This window comes from Protobothrops mucrosquamatus, unplaced genomic scaffold (assembly GCF_001527695.2).
Source record: "Protobothrops mucrosquamatus isolate PMUCROS unplaced genomic scaffold, P.Mucros_1.0 scaffold2678, whole genome shotgun sequence".
Taxonomy (NCBI): Eukaryota; Metazoa; Chordata; class Lepidosauria; order Squamata; family Viperidae; genus Protobothrops; species Protobothrops mucrosquamatus.
The window spans coordinates 37,451-57,866 of NW_015388725.1; the positions used below are offsets into that span (position 1 = coordinate 37,451).

The 20,416-nt window shown below is 37.3% G+C and overlaps 1 protein-coding gene across 1 annotated transcript in view; it reads right to left on the reverse strand.

The window, feature by feature from the left end:
• ASPSCR1 (ASPSCR1 tether for SLC2A4, UBX domain containing) overlaps nt 1–20,416 on the reverse strand; it is a 92,911-nt gene that overhangs the window by 4,485 nt on the left and 68,010 nt on the right. The window contains exons 13-14 of the mRNA XM_015825528.2: nt 4,918–4,969; nt 523–592 (exon numbers count right to left, since the gene is read on the reverse strand). Coding sequence (XP_015681014.2) covers nt 523–592; nt 4,918–4,969 — 122 coding nt within the window. The remainder of the gene's footprint in view (nt 1–522; nt 593–4,917; nt 4,970–20,416) is intronic.

Below are 20,416 nucleotides of genomic sequence, written 5' to 3' on the forward strand. Positions count from 1 at the left end.
CAATAAGTCAATAAACAGACACATTGACATCGACCCAGTCTACCAACCGCTGAGAATGAAAGAACTACTTCAATCATGAAGGCAGCATGTAAAATGAACAAATAGGCATCCCACCACACAGCCACAAAAATCACAACCTCCCACAAGAAACCGGACCACCTCTCAACAATAGCCAGCCAGCCAAACAGCCCAAAACCAGACCATGACTCAGAGGCAACCAAATGAACAAACACTATTTGCATCACACAGACAATACTTAAATACCAAAGACTATGTCCCAGCAATAACAACCAGCCAATCAAATAGCCCGAAACGAGACCATGATGCAGAAACATCCGGACAAATAATACCCACACCAATTTACATCACACAAAAAGGTATTTAAAGGCCAGTGCTCTCACAGACGAGCACAATTCATAGCGCACTGAAGATGTCCCCCCCCCCAATGGAGACGAAACATTTGGAGTCAAATCACCAAGCTCGGAGATCAAACCAAAAGCCCAATTCACAATTTCTACTTACCTAGCTACTAAAATGTCAGCTTCAGAAGGGGACACAGCGGATTCCAGCAGATCCAATCTCAAATAGTGATCTGTAAAAATGAACAATTTTAGGTTTCCTAAATAAGGTAACATGATATTATGCAAAGATATTAAATTCTTTATATAATCTTTGAAATAACATGCTTCAAAGAATGAAGCTACTAATGCATGAGTGTCCCTCCTATAAAATGACCTCTCAAGCCAGACTAACCCTCTAGATCAGGCATGTCAAACTGCAGGCCTGCAGGCCGGATGTGTCACGCCAAAACCGCACCCATGCCATTGCTGGCAATGGGGAAAAAGTCCAGATACATTGCGTGACGTCACGAGTTTGACATGCCTGCTCTAGATGCTTCTTCAAATACACAAGACATCTGTAAACATCTGAGATTCTATATTTTGTTATACCCATTATCTTAGATCCTATTCAGTGAACTGGTCAAGTGCAGACGAGTATTAACAAAAATAAAATTGCCAAACAAATTGCACATATGTTTCTCCTGTCAATTAGTTTTTGAGGATTTTAGGCTGTTGACTATTTTCAAATAAATTGCACCATTAGGAGAGAGAACTAGCTGATATTTTCAGCCTTCAGTACCATCTTATTTTAATCCATCTTGTAGACCAATCCTCTATTTCACTGAATTGTTGCAATTAATATATACTTTTAAGATAACTGCAGCAGTATTACATAAATACTTGCTCTAGGACAGAAGGTGAATCATAGTTTGAAGTAATTGTCTATGCCAGCATTTACCAGTGGTTCAAATAATTTCAAAAGAAAATATTTAAATATAACTTTAATCCAATTTAATTGAAGGAGTGCAGTTGAAGTAGACAAAGTGAAACAAGCTGCATTGTTTTTCTTAAATGTGGAGAAGGCCTTCGACAATTTGAAATGGGCCTTCTTGTTTAAATTTTGGAATATCTTTTGGAAGATAGGAACTCTGGAGAGAATTTTGTTACATGGGCAAGTTCAATTTTAAAAAGCATAAATAACTTTTAATGGAGAACTAGCAAAATCCTATGAGATATAAAAAGAGACAAGGCAAAGAAAAATATGGGAGTAAAGAATAAGTCGAAACTTCTAAGCTGATGGTATTTGCTGATGATTCGTGCTAGTTTTGGAAGATTCAATAAAGGGAATGGAAATATTAATGGGGAAATTAAAAGAATTTGATATGCTAGTAGGTATTAAGATTAATAACCAGAAGATAAAGATATTAACATTAAGAAAATAGATGATCAAACAGAACTGAAAGAAAAAACTGGTTTTAAAATAAAAAAAGTAAAATATTTTGAATGTTTTGCCTAGAATTATCTTTTTGTTTCAGATTATACCTGTTTTTAAAAATGGATGTACCATTTAAAAATGGCAAAAAGATATCTAAGTTTGTTTAGCAAGGGAAAAATTCATGACAAATATAAGGTATTACAAGTGCAAAGAAAAGAGAAGGACTGGATAACATTTTGTAGCCTGTTTTTGATTTGAATGAAAATAATGTGTGTTGCTGAGAAATAAGACTTTTAGAGTTAGAAGGAGATGACCTTGGATGACATCAATGTAGATTTCATTATGTTAGACATGCCACATTGAAAATAAGGAGTAGATAAAAATAGATAAAAATCCAGAGTATGTCCCAATGCACATGAAGCATTTTATAGCCAAGAAATAACTGGCATAAGTGAATAGTTAACATATCATGGGATACTAGAATTTTACCAAGGGGGATTTTAAGTAAAATCAAGAGAACAAGGAGGCAAGGAGACATAGCTGACGATGGGTTTCTTCCTTACATTTAGCAGAAAAATTTAAAGTAGATAAAAGAATTTGCGATATTAAACAGTGTAAGGCAGAATTTGAAATGGAATGTGTACAAATGATAAACATGTAGTTGCTAAAATGTAATTTTTTTTTAAAATTTGAAACAGAAGGATAAGTGAAAGATTAATAATGATGGAACAGTGGGAAAATATGTGGTTAAAAAGATTAAAATTTATGTTATATCATAATCCAAAATATATAAATCTTTTATAAAGTGATATATATCTAGAATATATAAATTTACAAATTTATGTTGGAAACAATGAAAGAGTCATTTTATCATGCTTCGTGGGCATATAAAAACACCAGAAAACAGGCTCAAATGCATAAAGTGAATAAGAGGATTTTAAAGATTAATGTTTAACTGAAATCAGAATATTTTCTCCTGGGTTTAGAAGGGAGACTGGTAAAAAAGAGCAATGGAATACTCTTTATTTACATATTTATTCAATTTCTATAGCCATCCATCTGATTCAATGACTCTGGGCAGCTTACAATTCAAACAGAAAAAATATATTACAATTAAAAATACTAAAACATTTTAAAATAATAAAAACACTAAAACATCCAGATTAAATATACATATATATATATTTATATATATATCTGAGATTATTGTACACTGAGATTATTGTGTGTGCAAAGACGGAAAAATCTGGCAATATCTACAATGGAGGAAAGGTTAGCAAAATTGACAGAACTTGCTAAGGGTGGCTAAATTCTCTAATAAATTGTTTGATTAGAGAAAAGACAATATCTACACTTATTAGCAACCAGAAAGCTCTTATAGACTTTTTCTGTAATGAAGAAAAATGAACTTGTGGTTTATGGTTTTGATTATACATGACAGACTACGGAAAGAAGAGTCATAATGTAATCTTACAGAGAGAGGTTACATATAACTGCACTTATAACTGCTGTGAAGATCAGAAACCAATTCTTTATATCTTCTTTATATGTTTTTTCCTACCTTCTACCTTTTCTTTTTTGTATTTTTAGCATTTTTTATTTCTCCCTTTTTCTTCTTTATCAATCTACTTTATATTAATTCTTACTATGTTGTTGAAACTTTTAGTGTTTGTGTGTGTGTGTGTGTGTGTAAGTGATGTCTATGGACTTCTTGCAGATACTCCCTGGATACCCAATTCTGTCTCACTTGGTTTTTTTTTTAAAGTTCCTAGAACAGTGGTGGCGAACCTATGGTACACGTGCCAGAGGCGGCACTCGGAGCCGTCTCTGTGGGCACACGTGCCGTTGCCCCAGCCTCGCCTCCCCCCACAATCCCCTCCTCACCAGCAGCCCCCCTGGAGGAGAGTCGTCCCCAAACATGGCCCACACAGAGCAGCGCAGCCAGGGACATGGTAGCTAGGCAGCATAGACAAGACTCTGCCCTCACGCCCCATCCCGCACAGTTGATGCTGTGGGGCGCAGGCAGAGGGCGTGGCTGCCATGGCACTGCTGGGCTGCCTGGGCGATCTGCGGCGGGCCCTGAAGGCAGTGAGTGACCCTGCAGGCAGACAGGGTGGGGGGGTGGGGCGGAGCAGGGGCAGGGTAGGGGGTGGAGCAGGGGCGGGGCCAGTTTTTGGGCACTCGGTCTCTAAAAGGTTCGCCATCACTGTCCTAGGATAGAGGAAAGGGAAGGATTGAAATGTTACACTCCTTTCTCAATGGCAATCATTTTGTAACCATGTTCGCTAAAACTGAGCTGCGGGTGATGTAAATAAATGATGCTTTCAGATGTCAGTTTATACCCCTAACAACCAAAGGGTATCATGCAGCTTTGCTTCTTTGCCTTGCTTCTGAATATATATTTTCTGTAAAAGTACAGGTAGCCCTCAACTTATGACCACAATCAAGCCCAAAATTTCTGATGTTAACATTTGAAACATTTGTTAAGTCAATTTTGCCCCACTTTATGTACTTTCTTGCCTCAGTTGTTAAGTGAATCACTGCAGTTGATAAGTTAGTAACCCGATTGTTAAGCGAATCTGGCTTTCCCATTGACTTTGCTTGTCAGAAGGTCACAAAAGGGGATCATATGACCTTGGGACAGAGCAACGGTCATAAGTTGCCAAGCATCTGAATTCTGATCATCTGATCACGGGGATGCTGGAAAGGTCGTAACTGTGAAAAACGGTCATTAAGTCATTTTTTTCAGTGCTGTTGTAACATTGAACAGTCACTAAACAAACTTTTGTTAAGTCGAGGAGTATCTGTATGACAGGATTAAAGTAAACACATACACACAGAGTGTTGTTTGGACCCCTCCTAAAATTCCATGAGTTGGATGATAAATCTTACTTGGAACTATCCCCTATTATTTCACCTTCTAGATATTTCCCTTATTGATATTTTCATACTGGAGTGACTACTTCAGCAACTATCCAAAGAAATATACCCTAATTTAGAAGTCCATAGAAACTGATATTCTATACATTTATTAATACCTCTATAATCCAGAGGTAATTTTTTTTTTAAAAAATTGCATATCACAGAAAGATTTTCACAATTTATCTATGCAGCCTCTATTATGGAGACCCAACTACTCACCTTTGTGCACTTCAGATCCAAAATATACAATAGCAGCAGGGAAAAGATTAGCCTGCAATAGGGGAGAAATCAGAGGATAAGAATAAACATGCTGAAGTTGCTCTTCTTCTATCAGTCTTGCAAGAATATATTCTCATCAAATAGCAATAATCTTAATCCTAGACATGAGATGGGACCCCATCTATTTCTCTTAGGAATACCAGACTAAACCTCCATTCTGGAAACAAAACACCCTTTAAATATAGATGATCATAATATAATTCAACATTATAACTCAAATATTTATTTACTCATAGATTTCTTAGTTACAGATCCTGGAAATAATTTTTACCTTAATGCTGTGAGTGGTATGTGGAAAATACTCTTTTCCACACCGACTGATTGTCATAAGAATTGTGATTTGAAAAACTGATGCTTAGTTATATGTTCTTTTATAATTCTTTCCTATCTATTTTTTCTAGTGCAACCTACTTTGTACATTGTAAACTAAAGGCCAAGAATTAACTTATGTCTGACTTTTGAAAATTGTTCTGTGAGCCTTTTAAGTAAAGATGAAGTAAAATGCTTTAAATAAATGATAAAGGAATGCATAGAAGATTATTACTCTATAGTTATTATGCATGATTTTAAAGCTTTTGATAAACCTCCACCAAAATCTTCTGAGTAAAGTAGAAGAGAAGGGACAAGATTTTCATTATTCACTTTAAAGACACTAATTTCATAAAATGTTTACCTTGGGAAAGTTTTATGTGTATGTGTGTGGGAAAATTATTCTAAAATAAATAATTTCTTAAAAATAATCTGAATTTATATCTGAACAGCAAGAAACAATTATTTCTAAATTAAATAAATCGGCAGCAGAATAAAATGCAATAAATACAAATGTAAGCAGGATTTTTATTTCTAACGAACTCCTACCAACATTCATAAGGAAAGATAATTTCAGATCTCTTGTCTAATTACTAGAATGGTATAAACACACTGCTATTTTTGAAATGATGATTTCTGCCGGTATCTGGATACTGGAAAAATCCAGGTATAACAGTGGATATTGAGAATAACAAACTTAGTAATTACTTCACCACAATCCATGAGATATTGGCCAACAACATTATGCTCTAAAGAATTCTAAAGAATTGCCTTTGCACGGCACCTAAGATTCTGTCTCTCTTTTAGTGGATGGATCCTCCAGAGCATCAACCAGATACTATAGTGGCAAAAACAGTATTTATTAGTCTTTTTAAAATATTTTTCTCTCCCAGACAGTGGGACACAAGGTTGGCTAACATCACCAGAAGCCAGTCACAAAGGCGGCTCTTCGTAAACGTTTTAATTAAAAAAGTACCAGACACAGTTAAGAAACTCCAAGAAAACTCTTATAAAAGCTTTGATGTTTCCGCTGTCTTCATCTGAAGGGATCCTACTATTTAGAGAATGGATTAAAGGAAAACAACAACAACAAAACCCTCCCTCAGCCTCTTTGCATACACACTATCCTTTTCACGCCAGCCACAGAATTGGAAAATGAGGTTTTGTAGTGTGTTAGTGTTGGAATTTTTTAATAACCTCTTCTCTCTTTTTTTTTTCCTCTCTTGCCCAATTATCATGATGAATAATTAACATTCTGGAGGAGATAACTAAGCGGCAGCATCTCGGAGCTCAAAGCCCTTTAGTTCAAAGCCCTGCCCTTTTCAGTTTCTCCAGTTGCCGCCACTAAAACTTCCTTGTCAATCATGCTCTGGGCACACACTTCAAAGCTTCAAGTGGGAATGGCCCCAAGGGGTCAGAGAAAATTCATGGCAGAGCCTGTGAGGGAAACACAAAGAAGAGGGAGAGAGCAGGCACAGAGGAACACAGTCCAAGAATGAGACAGACACACGCAGTACAAATGCTTATCACACACACACACACACACACACACACAAAAACCCACAAACAGCTACCCTATTTTTACTCACAAGTTGACAAATAAGCCCAGCTTTAGCTTTCCAACTCCTCCCCCCCCCCCAACAATTCCCAGCACTGGCAAGACATCAGACCAAGGCGCTTTTAATTGGAAGAGACTTAAAGGAACGAGACAGCAGTTCAGAAGCACACAAATTTCAGCCGTCACCTCCCCCCCCCCACAAAAAAAATCTATTTTCTTTCCTCAAGTTTGGCCAATAAAAACTCTCTTCAGAGAGGTTGATCCATAGCTTGCTCTTTTTTTTTCAGGCTAGGCACACAGCATGTTCATTTGGGCACCAATTCTCACTTTTTGAATATGTTTTACTGCAACCCCCAAAGCACACTATGACTAAAAAAAATGTATGTGGCCTGTAAGATTTTGATCCAAGCAAGTGCAGGCTAACAAAATGATAATTTATGGATTTCTTGGATAGCTTGGACCTATTGGTATCTTTTCTTAAGTACAAGAATTGAATACATATATCTGTCCAACCAACCTAGGGATATACAGAGAAAACAACTTATCTCCACACCTTTTTTCCTCCCCAACCCACCACGGCAAGACCCACTGCTCAATAGCATCATTTTACCAGTTTCACTCTTATTTGCTTGGAATTATTACATGAAAATGGACGACTTGAGGCAATTTCCAATTTCTTCATTGACAGAAACTTTCTCTAAGTTGTGAATCACTCCCTATTGCTTTTATAGTATGAATGCCTATAGCTTTTGCATATTTGGAACTGCTCCTTCCTTTTTAGCAAGATAACACATTCACAATTCCTGCAGAACGCCTGAAAATCACATTTTTTATTTACAGAATTTTCAATTATTCAGCTGAAAGCTTCTAGACTTCATAAAAATTATAATTTTCAAAGTCAGACTCAGGTTAGAGGAGAAGCGGTGCCACCAATCAAACAAAATAATTGAGAACTCAAATGCTGCACAACGTAGGAACTTGTAGATTTAACAGTTTAGCCAAGTTGAGTACAATTTTCTATCCCACTTGTGAAAAACATGCACCATTCTTCTACAGTTTTATTTAAACATTTGTGACTATTTGTTATAATGGTATGTTTGGAGTATCTTTGTATTATCATCTCTGTGTATACACATACATACATACACAGTAAAGCAATAGCAATTCCACTTAGACGTATATACTGCTTCACAGTGCTTTACAGCCCTCTCTAAGCAGTTTACAGAGTCAGCCTATTGCCCCCAACAATCTGGGTCCTTATTTTACTGACCTCGGAAGGATGGAAGGCTGAGTCAACCTTGAGCTGGTGAGAATCGAACCCCTGGCAGTCAGCAGAATCAGCCTGCAATACTGCATTCCAACCACTGCGCCACCAGGGCTCTTACAAATTAAATAGATTAAAAACAGAAAAGCTGTGGGAGAAAACTTGTAAAATAAAAGAGACGGTCATTAAATGTAATAGATCTCTGCTATCACAACATTTTAGCTTTAGTGCATCACTTTAACTACAAGGCTTAAAAATACTAGCATAATTACAACCCAACGAACTGCCTTGCTGGGTCAGAGCTAGAGCCCATCTAGGGCAGCATTCTCCTTCCAAGAGCTTCCAGACAGATGTTTCTGGAAGATTACGAAACTAACATGGAATTAATACACTAAAAGAAAAATATAGACATTCATGAGATTTAAGTGACTGGTCAGTGCATCAAACTTACGAATTGTTAACAATGTATGCACTGAAAAATAATATGGGTATGGAAAACGGCACTTGACAATAATTCTCTTGGAATTGTCAGGTCTTTTATTCTGTCTCATTTAGAAACAATTGGGAAAATGACAGCCTATGCAGCAAAGGGATCTTGGCATCCTAGTGGACAATCAGTTAAATATGAGCCAGCAGTGTGCTGCAACTGCAAAAAAAGCCAACACAGTTCTAGGCTGCATTAACAGAGGTATAAAATCAAGATCATGTGAAGTGTTAATACTGCTTTATAATGCCTTGGTAAGGCCACACTTGGAATACTGCATGCAGTTTTGGTCACCACAATAGATGTTGAGACTCTAGAACAGGGGTGTCAAACTGCCGGCCCGCAGGCCGGATGCGTCATGGCGAAACCGTACCCACCCCATTGCTGACAATGGAAAAAAAGTCGTGATATGTCACGACATGTCACGTGATGTTGCGAGTTTGATACCCCTGCTCTAGAAAGAGTCCAGAGAATAACAAAAATGATCGGGGGACTGGAGACTAAAACATATAAAGAACGGTTGCGGGAATTGAATATGGCGGGTCTAATGAAGAGAAGGACGAAGGGGGACATGATAGCAGTGTTCCAATATCTCAGAGGCTGCCACAAAGAAGAGGGAGTCAAGCTATTCTCCAAAGCACCTGAAGACAGGACAAGAAGCAACGGATGGAAACTAACCAAAGAGAGAAGCAACCTAGAACTAAGGACAAATTTTCTGACAGTTAGAACAATTAATCAGTGGAACAACCTGCCTCCAGAAACTGTGAATGCTCCAACACTGGAAGTTTTTAAGAAGAGATTGGAGAGCCACTTGTCTGAAATGGTATAGGGTTTCCTGCCTGAGCAGGGGGTTGAACTAGATGACCTCCAAGGTCCCTTCCAATTCTGTTATTCTATTCTATTCTATTCTATTCTATTCTATTCCATTCCATTCCATTCCATTCCATTCCATTCCATTCCAAAGTGCCAAGCATACTTATCTTTATTTACAATAAATACACTAAATTTGAGGTACAAGGTAACATATAGCACCTGGAAAACTTTGATGCAGCTCCATATTTTCAGTAAATTAAATAAAGTTTAGTTTTGTTGTAGTCATAACCAATTTTGCATAGGTTCCATTATTCAAAAAACAAATCTGGATCTTGGCCTGAAAAAAACAGTACATCCTCAATTTACAATGTTATATCTGAGCTCCACATTTTTTCCACAGGTATTCTTACAAAGTAGAAATGGTCAATATCTGTGGTAACATACTGCTAGTTTAGGAAAAATGTCAGGAAACAAGTAAATGGGTGGCAGAGACCATTTCAGACAGCGGGAAGAGGAGAGATTGAGGGCAATAGAAGAAGGGGACGACAGAGAATGAGGTGGCTGGATGGAGTCGCTGAAGCAGCAGGAGTGAGCTTAAATGGACTCCAGAAGACGGTAGAGGACAGGAAGGCCTGGAGGAACATTGTCCATGGGGTCGCAATGGGTCGGACACGACTTCGCAACTAACAACAACAATGCTTCTGATAACCATTTTGTGAGAACATCTAACATGCCAGTAGTCACAAATTTGATTCACCAGGTCCAAATGATTGCCTGCCCCTTGCACCATGTGATCCTGATCAGCATTAATTTCCTTTCTTGGAAAGGATGACACCATGACAATCATTTCCAAAAAGACAATGCATTATTCTAGTGCAGCCTTGAATTACAGTTGAAAAGTCATCATCAGTGCTGAAAAATATGATGCTCTGAGTAGTAACTGATTAAACAATGAAAAGGAGTGCTGTGGAAGTGTACTAACCGGATATCCTGCAGCAAAAACATGGATGCATGCCCATCGTTCTAGGAAAGACTGTATCTCTGGAAAATGATCAAAGATAACAAATGTCCTTTGTTTCTGAGCACTTAAAATGAATAACAAATGAACTGCAGCAAGACACAGAAACATTGTTATTTTACAAGGACAATACTTTGAGCCTTTCTTTCATGTGAAAGCCTAAGTATGGCTAAAAACTTTTTAAGTTTTACCTATTCCATTTTGGGGGGGGGGGGACAGGAGATAGAATTAAGGAAATAAAATTTCAAAATATGCTTATCTGTTAAATTATCCCTACATGACTGCATACTTATTAGAAATTCACTAACCTTTTATGTCTTTAATGCTTTTGTACTTTCACAGTACATATTTCTTTTTAATCAACAAACAATTGCCCTGTGCTTTCACAGTTGCCCCTTACCTTCACATCAGTAACATTTTATAGTATCTAAGTTCTGAACTTCTGAAACCAGACTACGATGTCTTTCAAGTGTAACAGATATACCTTCTGCACCAGATAATTATAATCTCTTGATTCACCTCAAGCAGCAAACAGGTAATACAGATTTATTTTATGACATTAGAAGTCACATTTCATCACTTCAAACAAGAAGTTATGGAAAGCAGGCTAAATAAAGCCCATACATCATACTTAGACAAACTTTGCATTCAGGGCACCTTGCTTAGTACTTAAGATTTTTCTTTTGGGTGGGGATGGGGGTGAGCAAGTAGTTGGTTGAAATTATCTGTCTGCATTTTCATGAATCATTTTCCAAGGGAAAAATCCTCTTCCCCATCACTCCCCTGTGCTTAAGCAGCTTCACTTTTATATATTCTCCTGCCTATTGTCCAAGGTAAATCACCCTCCTACCAAAAGGCTGCTGAGGAAAAAGAAAAAAAAAAAGATTTGCCAAGTTTATTCAGAGAACACATGACCAAATAGTGGCTGCTGTCTTTGGAGGGCTGAGGAAAGAGATTTGCAGCTGCCAAAAGGAGAAGCATTCTTTCCATGACACAAGTTGTAATGACTAGAGTGCCATGAGTCCACGGTTAGTTTGATGTGTAAAGATTAGTAAGTATATGAGTACATCAAAGGGGACATGCACATGAATGCAGAACTCTAAGCTAGTAGCATGAAATACCATATAATCCAGAACACCCTCCCCATCCCCCACCATTCACTGAACACAGAAACCAGCACTTGGAAAATTTAATTGAGGAGTTTGTGGATCAAAGCTCCTCTGACAGGAGGCAAAGAGCATCTCCGGAAGGGATATAAACATGAGAGCCACGGTCAAAGGGACACTGTCTAAATGGCCTTCTCTTAGTACCTGAGAACAAAGCTTCCCAAGCTGAGAAGACCCTGATCAAACACAGAAGGCAGCTGGGAAAAGGAAGACTTAAGAAGACTATTATTTTTATCAGATAATGTCTAAAAGTTCAACTTTTACTCATTCGGCCAGAGTGCTAGCTGTTTCACCAGAGTGCTGGCTGTTTTAATGTTAAAGTGGTACACTGTGGATTTATTGTAAAACTTCAAATGCACTGATTCATTTCCTTACTCCTATTCCTTGGGGTAATTATTTCCGCAATTCTATGTACACCCCCACCTCCCTGGTCCCACTATGCTGCCCCACTGTGACAGCTGACTATGTTCTTGGGAGGAATGAACGAAGAATGTTTGGAGGATATTCCAAGAGTATATACTCCTAGTCAAAGTTGCTCAGCTGAAGCTGACAAGACATCCATATTGGACAGCAGCAATATAGAAAGATAAAGGAGGCAGATAATGATTTTAGCAACAATGGCAAGGCATACTGTGCAGGACAGGGCAATGGTAAACCATTCCTGACTTTTACTAAGAAAACCACATGGACAGACAATATAAAATAATTGATAAGATAATGCTGGATGATAGCCCCCCCCAAGTCAGATGGCTCCTAATATGCCACTGAAGAAAAGATGGGATTCTTTTGGAATATCAATGGTGTTATGAATTAGCTAGATTAGAGTTATGGGAGCTCTAATTACTGATGTTACTATGCAGAAAAAGAAAATCTGAAAGTCCAAAGACAGAACTGGAACTTGTAATGTAAGTGTGAAAGTGTGAAAATGATCCCAAATGAAGCGAAAGACGAAATGAAATGGCTACATACGGACTTCTTAGTCATGTGAACTGAAATAGACTGGAACTGGACACTTTCAGTCAGATGATCATACTGTTTATTACTCAAGGAGATGAAAAATGAAGAAGGAACTGAGTTGTTTTTAGTCAGGAAGACAGTACCTGGGTAATAAAGACAGTTCTTGGGTACAATGGAGTCAATGACCAAATAATATCAATTAGACTTTGTGGACAAGCATTTAATATTACAATTATTCAAGCTTATACTCCAACCTGATGCAGAAAGAAGGTAAGTTTTACGCTCAAATCAACAGAACAGACAAGCAATATGTGGTGTTTTTGGTTGGAGCCAAGAATATGTATGTTGGAAATAACATGGACTGTATGACTTATGAAATAGAAATGATAAAGAGAGCAACTTCAGTGTTGCTAAACCAGTGATTTTTCATTCGTAACATGGTTTTCCAACAACTGAAATGGCACCTCTATACATGAACATCACCAGATAAAATATATAGAAATCAAATTCACTGTATTATTGGTATTAGGAAGTGGGAGAGCTATGGTATAATAGCAAAAGACATTAGCCAGGGTTCACTGTGGAATAGATCACCGACCGCTCATGTGCAAGTTCCAAGCCAAAGCAGAAGGACAAAGCCAACCAGTTTCCATAATATGATTCTGAATGTATACCCACCATTTTCAATGAAAACCTCAGGAATTGCTTTGAAGTCCTAAACCTCATTGATAGGCAACCAGAGGAACTGTGGAATGAAATCATAGAACTTGTTAAAGATGAATGTAATAAGAGATTGCCAAACAAAAAAAAAAGCAAATGGGGTCAACAGGTGATGGGAATTGCCAAGAAAAAGAGAAGCCACCCCCAAGAAAGACAAAGAACTCAGGATGAAACTTGAATTTCAAATAATTGTTAGAAGAGACAAGAAGCAGTATTACATCGATATCTGTAAAAACAGTGAAAATGAAAACAGATATGGACAAAGAAGAAAAGTGTCCAAAAGATCCCCACATTCAGGAGGTTCTAATCTCGAACTGATATGTTAAAAGACATCAATGGAAAACTAGTAAATTGATCCAAAGAAATGGAAAAAATATACTATTACTTTTTATAGTTGAATGTTAACATCCAAGACATCTTAGAAATATTCCCTACTTATAAGAACCTCTAGTAGTTAAAAGTTCATGTGAGAGAGTTACAATTAGGTTTTGGCACAAAACCTACTGACTAGAAAACTAAAGCTTTTCCTTTGATATATATACAAGGTTGGTTATTATACAACATATATTCCTATAATGTGTTTATTGTAATGCATACACTGTATCTACTTACCAGTGCCTAATAATACATTTATAAGTGACACTAAGTGAAAATGTTTAACTGTGTTCTATAAGTTTTCATTTTACTCTGTTTTTAACTGCCAAGCTTTTATAGCAAAAAAAAGCAGTTTTTCCCCTAGTCTTTACTTTTAAGGCTTCAGAATTCTGTTCCTTTTATCAAGGACTTAATGTCTTTTAATCTTATATTTAGTTCTAAATTATCTTCCACCTTCCAACCCTTATACTTCAGTAGGTCCTACTGGGGGTTTAATTGCTCCTTTGTACTAAGTTGCTTCTCTATCTCCCATTCCTTATCAGTTTGTAGGAGGGATAAAGCAATTATTTGTTGCTAACTGGCTGTAGCTCCTCAGTGTCTTTGGAAAGTTTGTGAGGCTATAAGGCTCTGTTACTCCTTTCTCAGTTGTAGTAGCTTTAAAGTCTCAAAGTTCACTCCACCGTTTTAGTTTTACCTCCTCTACACACAACTGGCTTTTTTAATTCTCGGACACAATTTCATTTCTCTCTTCGATTGAGATTTACACCCTGTGCCTACAGTACTGATCCTTTATCTCCTCGTTGTACAGGCTATGCTACTCTGATAGCTGAACGAGCTCTTGGAATGAAAGCAAAGGAACACAGTGAAAACAAATGGGACAATTATTAAATATAAAGGAGAACAAATTAATGATATTAGATACAGCAATCTAGAAAGGCTAGAAAGTGGGAGACTGTGAGTTCTAATCCCACCTTAGCCATGAAACCAGCTGGTTGGGCCAGTCACTCCCACAAAGTTGTTGTTGTGGGGAAAATAGGAGGAGGAAGGTGTATTGGATAGGTTTACTGCCTCAAGTTGTTTATAAAAATAATAAAGATGGAATATAAATAAATAAACCAGCATTAGAAATGTAAACAAAGACACTGATAATAGTTTCTACCTTTAAGGATACTCTATCAACAGTAAAATAACCAGCAGTCAACAAATACGCCATGGATTAGCTCTTATTAGGGTACCAGTGAAACTGCCTTGGAAAAAAATATTCAGATGCTGTGATGTGTCAATACCTCCAAATATCCGAAACATACAGACAATGGTTTTCCTTCTGACAATCTATGGAAGTGAAAGTTGGGAGTCTGCAAAAACACAGACTAGACAGTATATTGTTGCTTTTGAACTTGAGGTTAGAGAAGATTCTTAAAATACTATGAACAGCCAAGAAAACAAACACATGGTCCTAGAAGAAAACAAATCAGAGTTCACACATAAGGCACAAGTGATCAGAATCAAATTATCACATTTTGGACACACTATTGCAAAGATCTAACTGTCCTTAAGAAGTCCATAATGCTGGAAAAGATGGAAGAACAGAGATGAGGAAGACAACTAGCAGAAAAGTGGATGTATTTCATTACAACAGCAGTGAGTACATTGTTGGGAGATGTAAAGGGTCACGTTTGGGATTAATTATCTCGTGGGAGGTCTATCTATGTGCTAAGAATCAACACTAACGTGTGTACTAGAAACTAAAATGATTAATGATATTTGAAAGGAGAAGAAGCAGCCCAAATTCTTTGCAATAAGGGTGTCTCAAAGAAACAAGAGTTGGACAAATTGGATATATGTAGCAATCAGAATGATTGCTGGACCTGTATTTTCCTTCTCACTAATTAAACAGGCTTGGCTCTGAAATCATTGGGTCTGAACTGAACCACATTTACATGCACTGTGCTTCACAACAGAAAGACATTAATAAAAAGTCAATCTGGAAGTTGTTTTGTTTTTTGTTTTTACTTCAAAAAGCATTTTAATAAATATGGTCCCAGCAACAGATTTCACCCTGCATAACCCTTTTACAATTTGCTATCAGAAGAAAACAAGAAGGAAACATTTGAGGTCTTTTTAGTTCTTTTGATGATGAAACTGCAGCTGCGTTCAGTCTTTGTCCAAACTCTGAGATACCCTACTTTTTTATTCTCAGCACAAATTCCCAGCACATATTTTAGAAATTTGCCAAACTAGCCTACTCTAGTCCTATGAATGATGCCTATATGCGTTCCTGCAGCGGAACACGTAAGGAGGAGGAAGGGAAAACATATCTGAAAAGTCCAGTTAACTTAGAACAAGTACATAAACCAGCTGGAGCTTGGCGAGAATTCTGCAACAGTGAAGTCTGCAGTTGATCAGTTCTGCCCTGAAGAACATTTTAAAATAATTCATGGGCCATGGGGGTAATGCAGCCAGCACAAACAGCCATAACAAAATATCAAAGCCAGTGCCTTGAAGTCTTTATAACTTTCAAAAACTTCATGTTGCTGCCAGTCTGCACATTTGTCCTGCTGTAAACACACACATACAACAGGATGTTCACTTCAAATATAGCCTCTTTATTTTTAAGCTCATATTCATCTAATTTTCTTTTATCCCACAACTTAAGTGTTCTATTTCTCCATGGCTACCAAGTTTACAACTGAAGTTCTCAAGGTCTCTTCCGCCTTATAAGGAAAACAAACATTAGTAATAATAATTGAGCAAGTATTTACAGCACATCTTTAATATTTCCTTTAACTTCAACACAGAGCCCTTCGGAGACAGAACAAGACACATACTAGGATTGTACAAGCAAGGGAATCAAAATAGTCTTATCAAAGTGATCTCAAGATAATGAAAGATATCACCCACAAGGGGATTTCTGGAATGAGATTGCTGAACTTAAAAGCATCAATGCACGGCAATTGCTTTCTTGCTCCTGAAAGCCTACACAAATAATGGTATCACTGAGGCAAATTTCACTTTATATAGGAGTACACAAGCTTATTCTTTTCATTAGATTTGGGACATCACCTGACTCCAAAATGACTCGATGTCTCACAATTTAAAACACAATATAAAATATAAAAGATCAACATCTCTCTGGACAGTATACTATATATACAAAAGACATAATCCAATAAGGGGACCATATCCACCCCATTTTAAGGCCTCGGAGGTTTTTAATGCTTTTTGGAATACCATCAGGGTGGGACCCACGTGATTCTCTTGGGAGAATCTGATTCCAGAAGGCAGGTGCTGCAACAAAAAAGGCACACTTTCTGGTTTCTGATAGGGTTGTTTAATCAAGAGGACCTGAGCATTCCAATTCTGCCAGCTCTTATGCGAGTGGAAATACCATGGGATATAGGTGATCCCTCAAATAACCTGGCCCCCTGCCATGTACACTTTTATAATGATACCCAGAGCACAATAGCAATCAATGTAGCTTGCAAAGCAGGAGTGGTATGTGGCCATCCCAAGGCATGTCCATCATTGCCCACATCACTGAATTCTGGACCAGATGAAACTTCCATGTCCTCTTCAAAGGCAGACTCGTGTAGAGCCCATTGCATTAGATAAGTGACAATATTCTGGCATAAGTGACTGTCTGAAGAGCCTCCTGATCCAGGAAAGGGTACAGTGAGATGCATGCTAAAGATAATTTTATTAACTTCAGTTTTGGAGAGCTCACAGTGGCTATCACTACAGTGAGGGAAAAAATTATTTGATCCTCTGCTGATTTTGTACCTTTTGTACCTTTGTACCTATGATCAGTCTATAATTTTAATGGTAGGTTTATTTTAACAGTGTGACAAAACAACAACAACAAAATCCAGCAAAATGCATTTCAAAAAAGTTATACATTGATTTGCATTTTAATGAGTGAAATAAGTATTCGATCCCCTACCAATCAGCAAGATTTCTGGCTCCCAGGTGTCTTTTATACAGGTAACGAGCTGAGATTAGGAGCACTCTCTTAAAGGGAGTGTTCCTAATCTCAGCTTGTTACCTGTATAAAAGACACCTGTCAACAGAATCAATCAATCAATCAATCAGATTCCAAACTCTCCACCTTGGCCAAGACTAAAGAGTTCTCCAAGGATGTCAGGGACAAGACTGTAGACCTACACAAGGCTGGAATGGGCTATAAGACTCGTCAAGCAGCTTGGTGAGAAGATGACAACAGTTGGTGTGATTATTCGCAAATGGAAGAAACACAAAATAACTATCAATCTCTCTCGGTCTGGGGCTCCACGCAAGACATCACCTTGTGGAGTTTCAATGATCATAAGAACGGTGAGGAATCAGCCCAGAACTACACGGGAGGATCTTGTCAATGATTTCAAGGCAGCTGGGACCATAGGCACCAAGAAAACAATTGGTAACACACTACGCCGTGAAGGACTGAAATCAGTGGTGGGATTCAAATATGTGAACAACTGGTTCTCTATGTGGATGCCACTTCCAGAAGTCCATTCTGGGACTGGGCAACAAAAAATTAGCTACCGGTTCTGCCAAAATGGTGCGAACTGGCTGAATCCCTCCACTGATTGAAATCCTGCAGCACCCACAAGGTTCCCCCTGCTCAAGAAAGCACATGCACAGGCCCGTCTGAAGTTTGTCAGTGAACATGTGAATGATTCAGATGAGAACTGGGTGAAAGTTTAGAGAGCTAATCAGGTGTCATCTTGTTTTGGCAATGAGCCAATCAGATCACAGTAGGATTCAGTTATTGATGTCATGTATTGAAGTTGAGAGGAGGACATTTGTCAGTGTGTTATGTGATCGCTATCAAGTTGGTTGGTTTTTTTGTGTTCTTTCATTTAGTGAGCTTGTAAAAACGTAATAAAATTAAAGTAATGGTGCAAAGAGTTGACTGGTTGCCCAGAAAGTGATGTACAATAGTATTATTAAGTGAACAAGACTACAGTTATAAAGAAATTAGAAGACAAATTGGTGGAAACTTAACCAAAGGTGGCATTTCTACTGTACACTTTTCTCAAAAGGTTTCCACAATTTTGGCCACTACTGTATGTGCTTTAACTACAAATGCAAAAGAAACAGATACTGAACAGCTTTTTAGCAACTGACCAGAAAAATATTTCAATGAAATGGTGTAATTGGAAGTAATGGAGCAGATGGATTAATGGGAAATTTTGATCTTTCTATCAAGAAACTTAAATATTCATTGCAAGATCCAATCTGGATCAGTCTCCAGGACCAGAGGTTTTATTCTTCCAAGCTTTCGGACTCGTGCTGGAGCCCATCCTCAGGGAACTTTTCTCTCTCTCCAGAATCTTGGGACACATTATATTTGCCTTCATTTAGGTTAAATATTTATAACAAATACCATCCAATAATTTAAATGACAGATATTGCTGGATGGACCACATCAAATTGATTATAGGTTCTCAAGGAAGATGGAGCAGAAGCTCTGCTAAGTCATCACAAACAAGATCTGCTGATGGCTTGAACTCCAATCAAAACTCCTGTAATACAACTTCCAGAGTATTCCATAAAGTGATATGTTAAAATTACAGAACACACACACAACAGATTGGTTATGAAAAATAAGAGTGTTTGAAAAATTCTGTACTGAAATTCATGACAACATTAAAGATGAAGCAAGCAAAATATTCTGAAATGCAAAAAATAAAAGAAAACAAAGTGCCTAATTCCTGCTGAAAGGTAAGTGATGATGGAAAATAAAAGAAAACAGAGGAAACTTTGGCCAACTAAACATTTAATTCAAAAGAAAAGCAAAAAATAAAAATAAGCAACACAAAGAAATTAAGATAATTGAACGGGAAGAATATAATATTTATAGACTGTTACAAAAATTACAGAAATTAAAGGAATGCAGAAATGGGCACATAAAAGATAAAGAAGGCAAAGATTTACTGAAGCAAGAAGAGAATATATATGGAGAAGCTGAATAAAACACATCCCAATATTAATGACAATGCATTTGAACTCTGAGTTTTAGCTAGACAATTTGGAAGAGTGGTTCTTGAATTGTTTGACCCAATCAAACTTTTTTCTGGTCTTGAATAATGTGAATTATCTCCCTACCCACCCAAAACCCTCCTGTTGTTCTACACAAGTATTTAAGCAGCAGCAGTCCCAAACTAGATTCTTGATTCACAAACAAGCAACTACAAATTGCTTCCTTACTCTGAGATTTGCCCAAACTACCCCCTGGAAGTAATTACCCCACTGTCCTGAAAAGAGAAGTTAAATGTGCCCTACAACGATGCAGGATTTGTTGAAATATCACCCTATCTATTTAGGAATTTGCAAGATGGTGCAGTTAAAGTGCTCTTGCAGTTTTTAAACTGTACTGTTAAGCAACAGTGGTGAAGAGATTGGAAAATATTGTTTTCTATTTCAACTTTTAAAAAAATCAGTGATAAAGAATATTCAATCTGCTGAACAACTATAATTATCTCATATATGAATAATGGTCAAGATATTATACTTTAGAATCAGCAATATATGAATAAGAACTGCCAGTCATACAAGCTGGATATCAAAGACAAAAAGGCACCTAAGTATACCAGGTTATCCCATTTGCCTAGGGAAGCAACTGGATAGTTTAATATTGAGAAAGGAATACACTGAGGTTGTATTCTGTACATATACAGAATATATAATGAAAAATGCTGAACCAGAAAAAAACTGAAATAAGAATTAATATTGCTGAAGCCTAATAATTTTATTTATTTATTTATAATTTAATTTG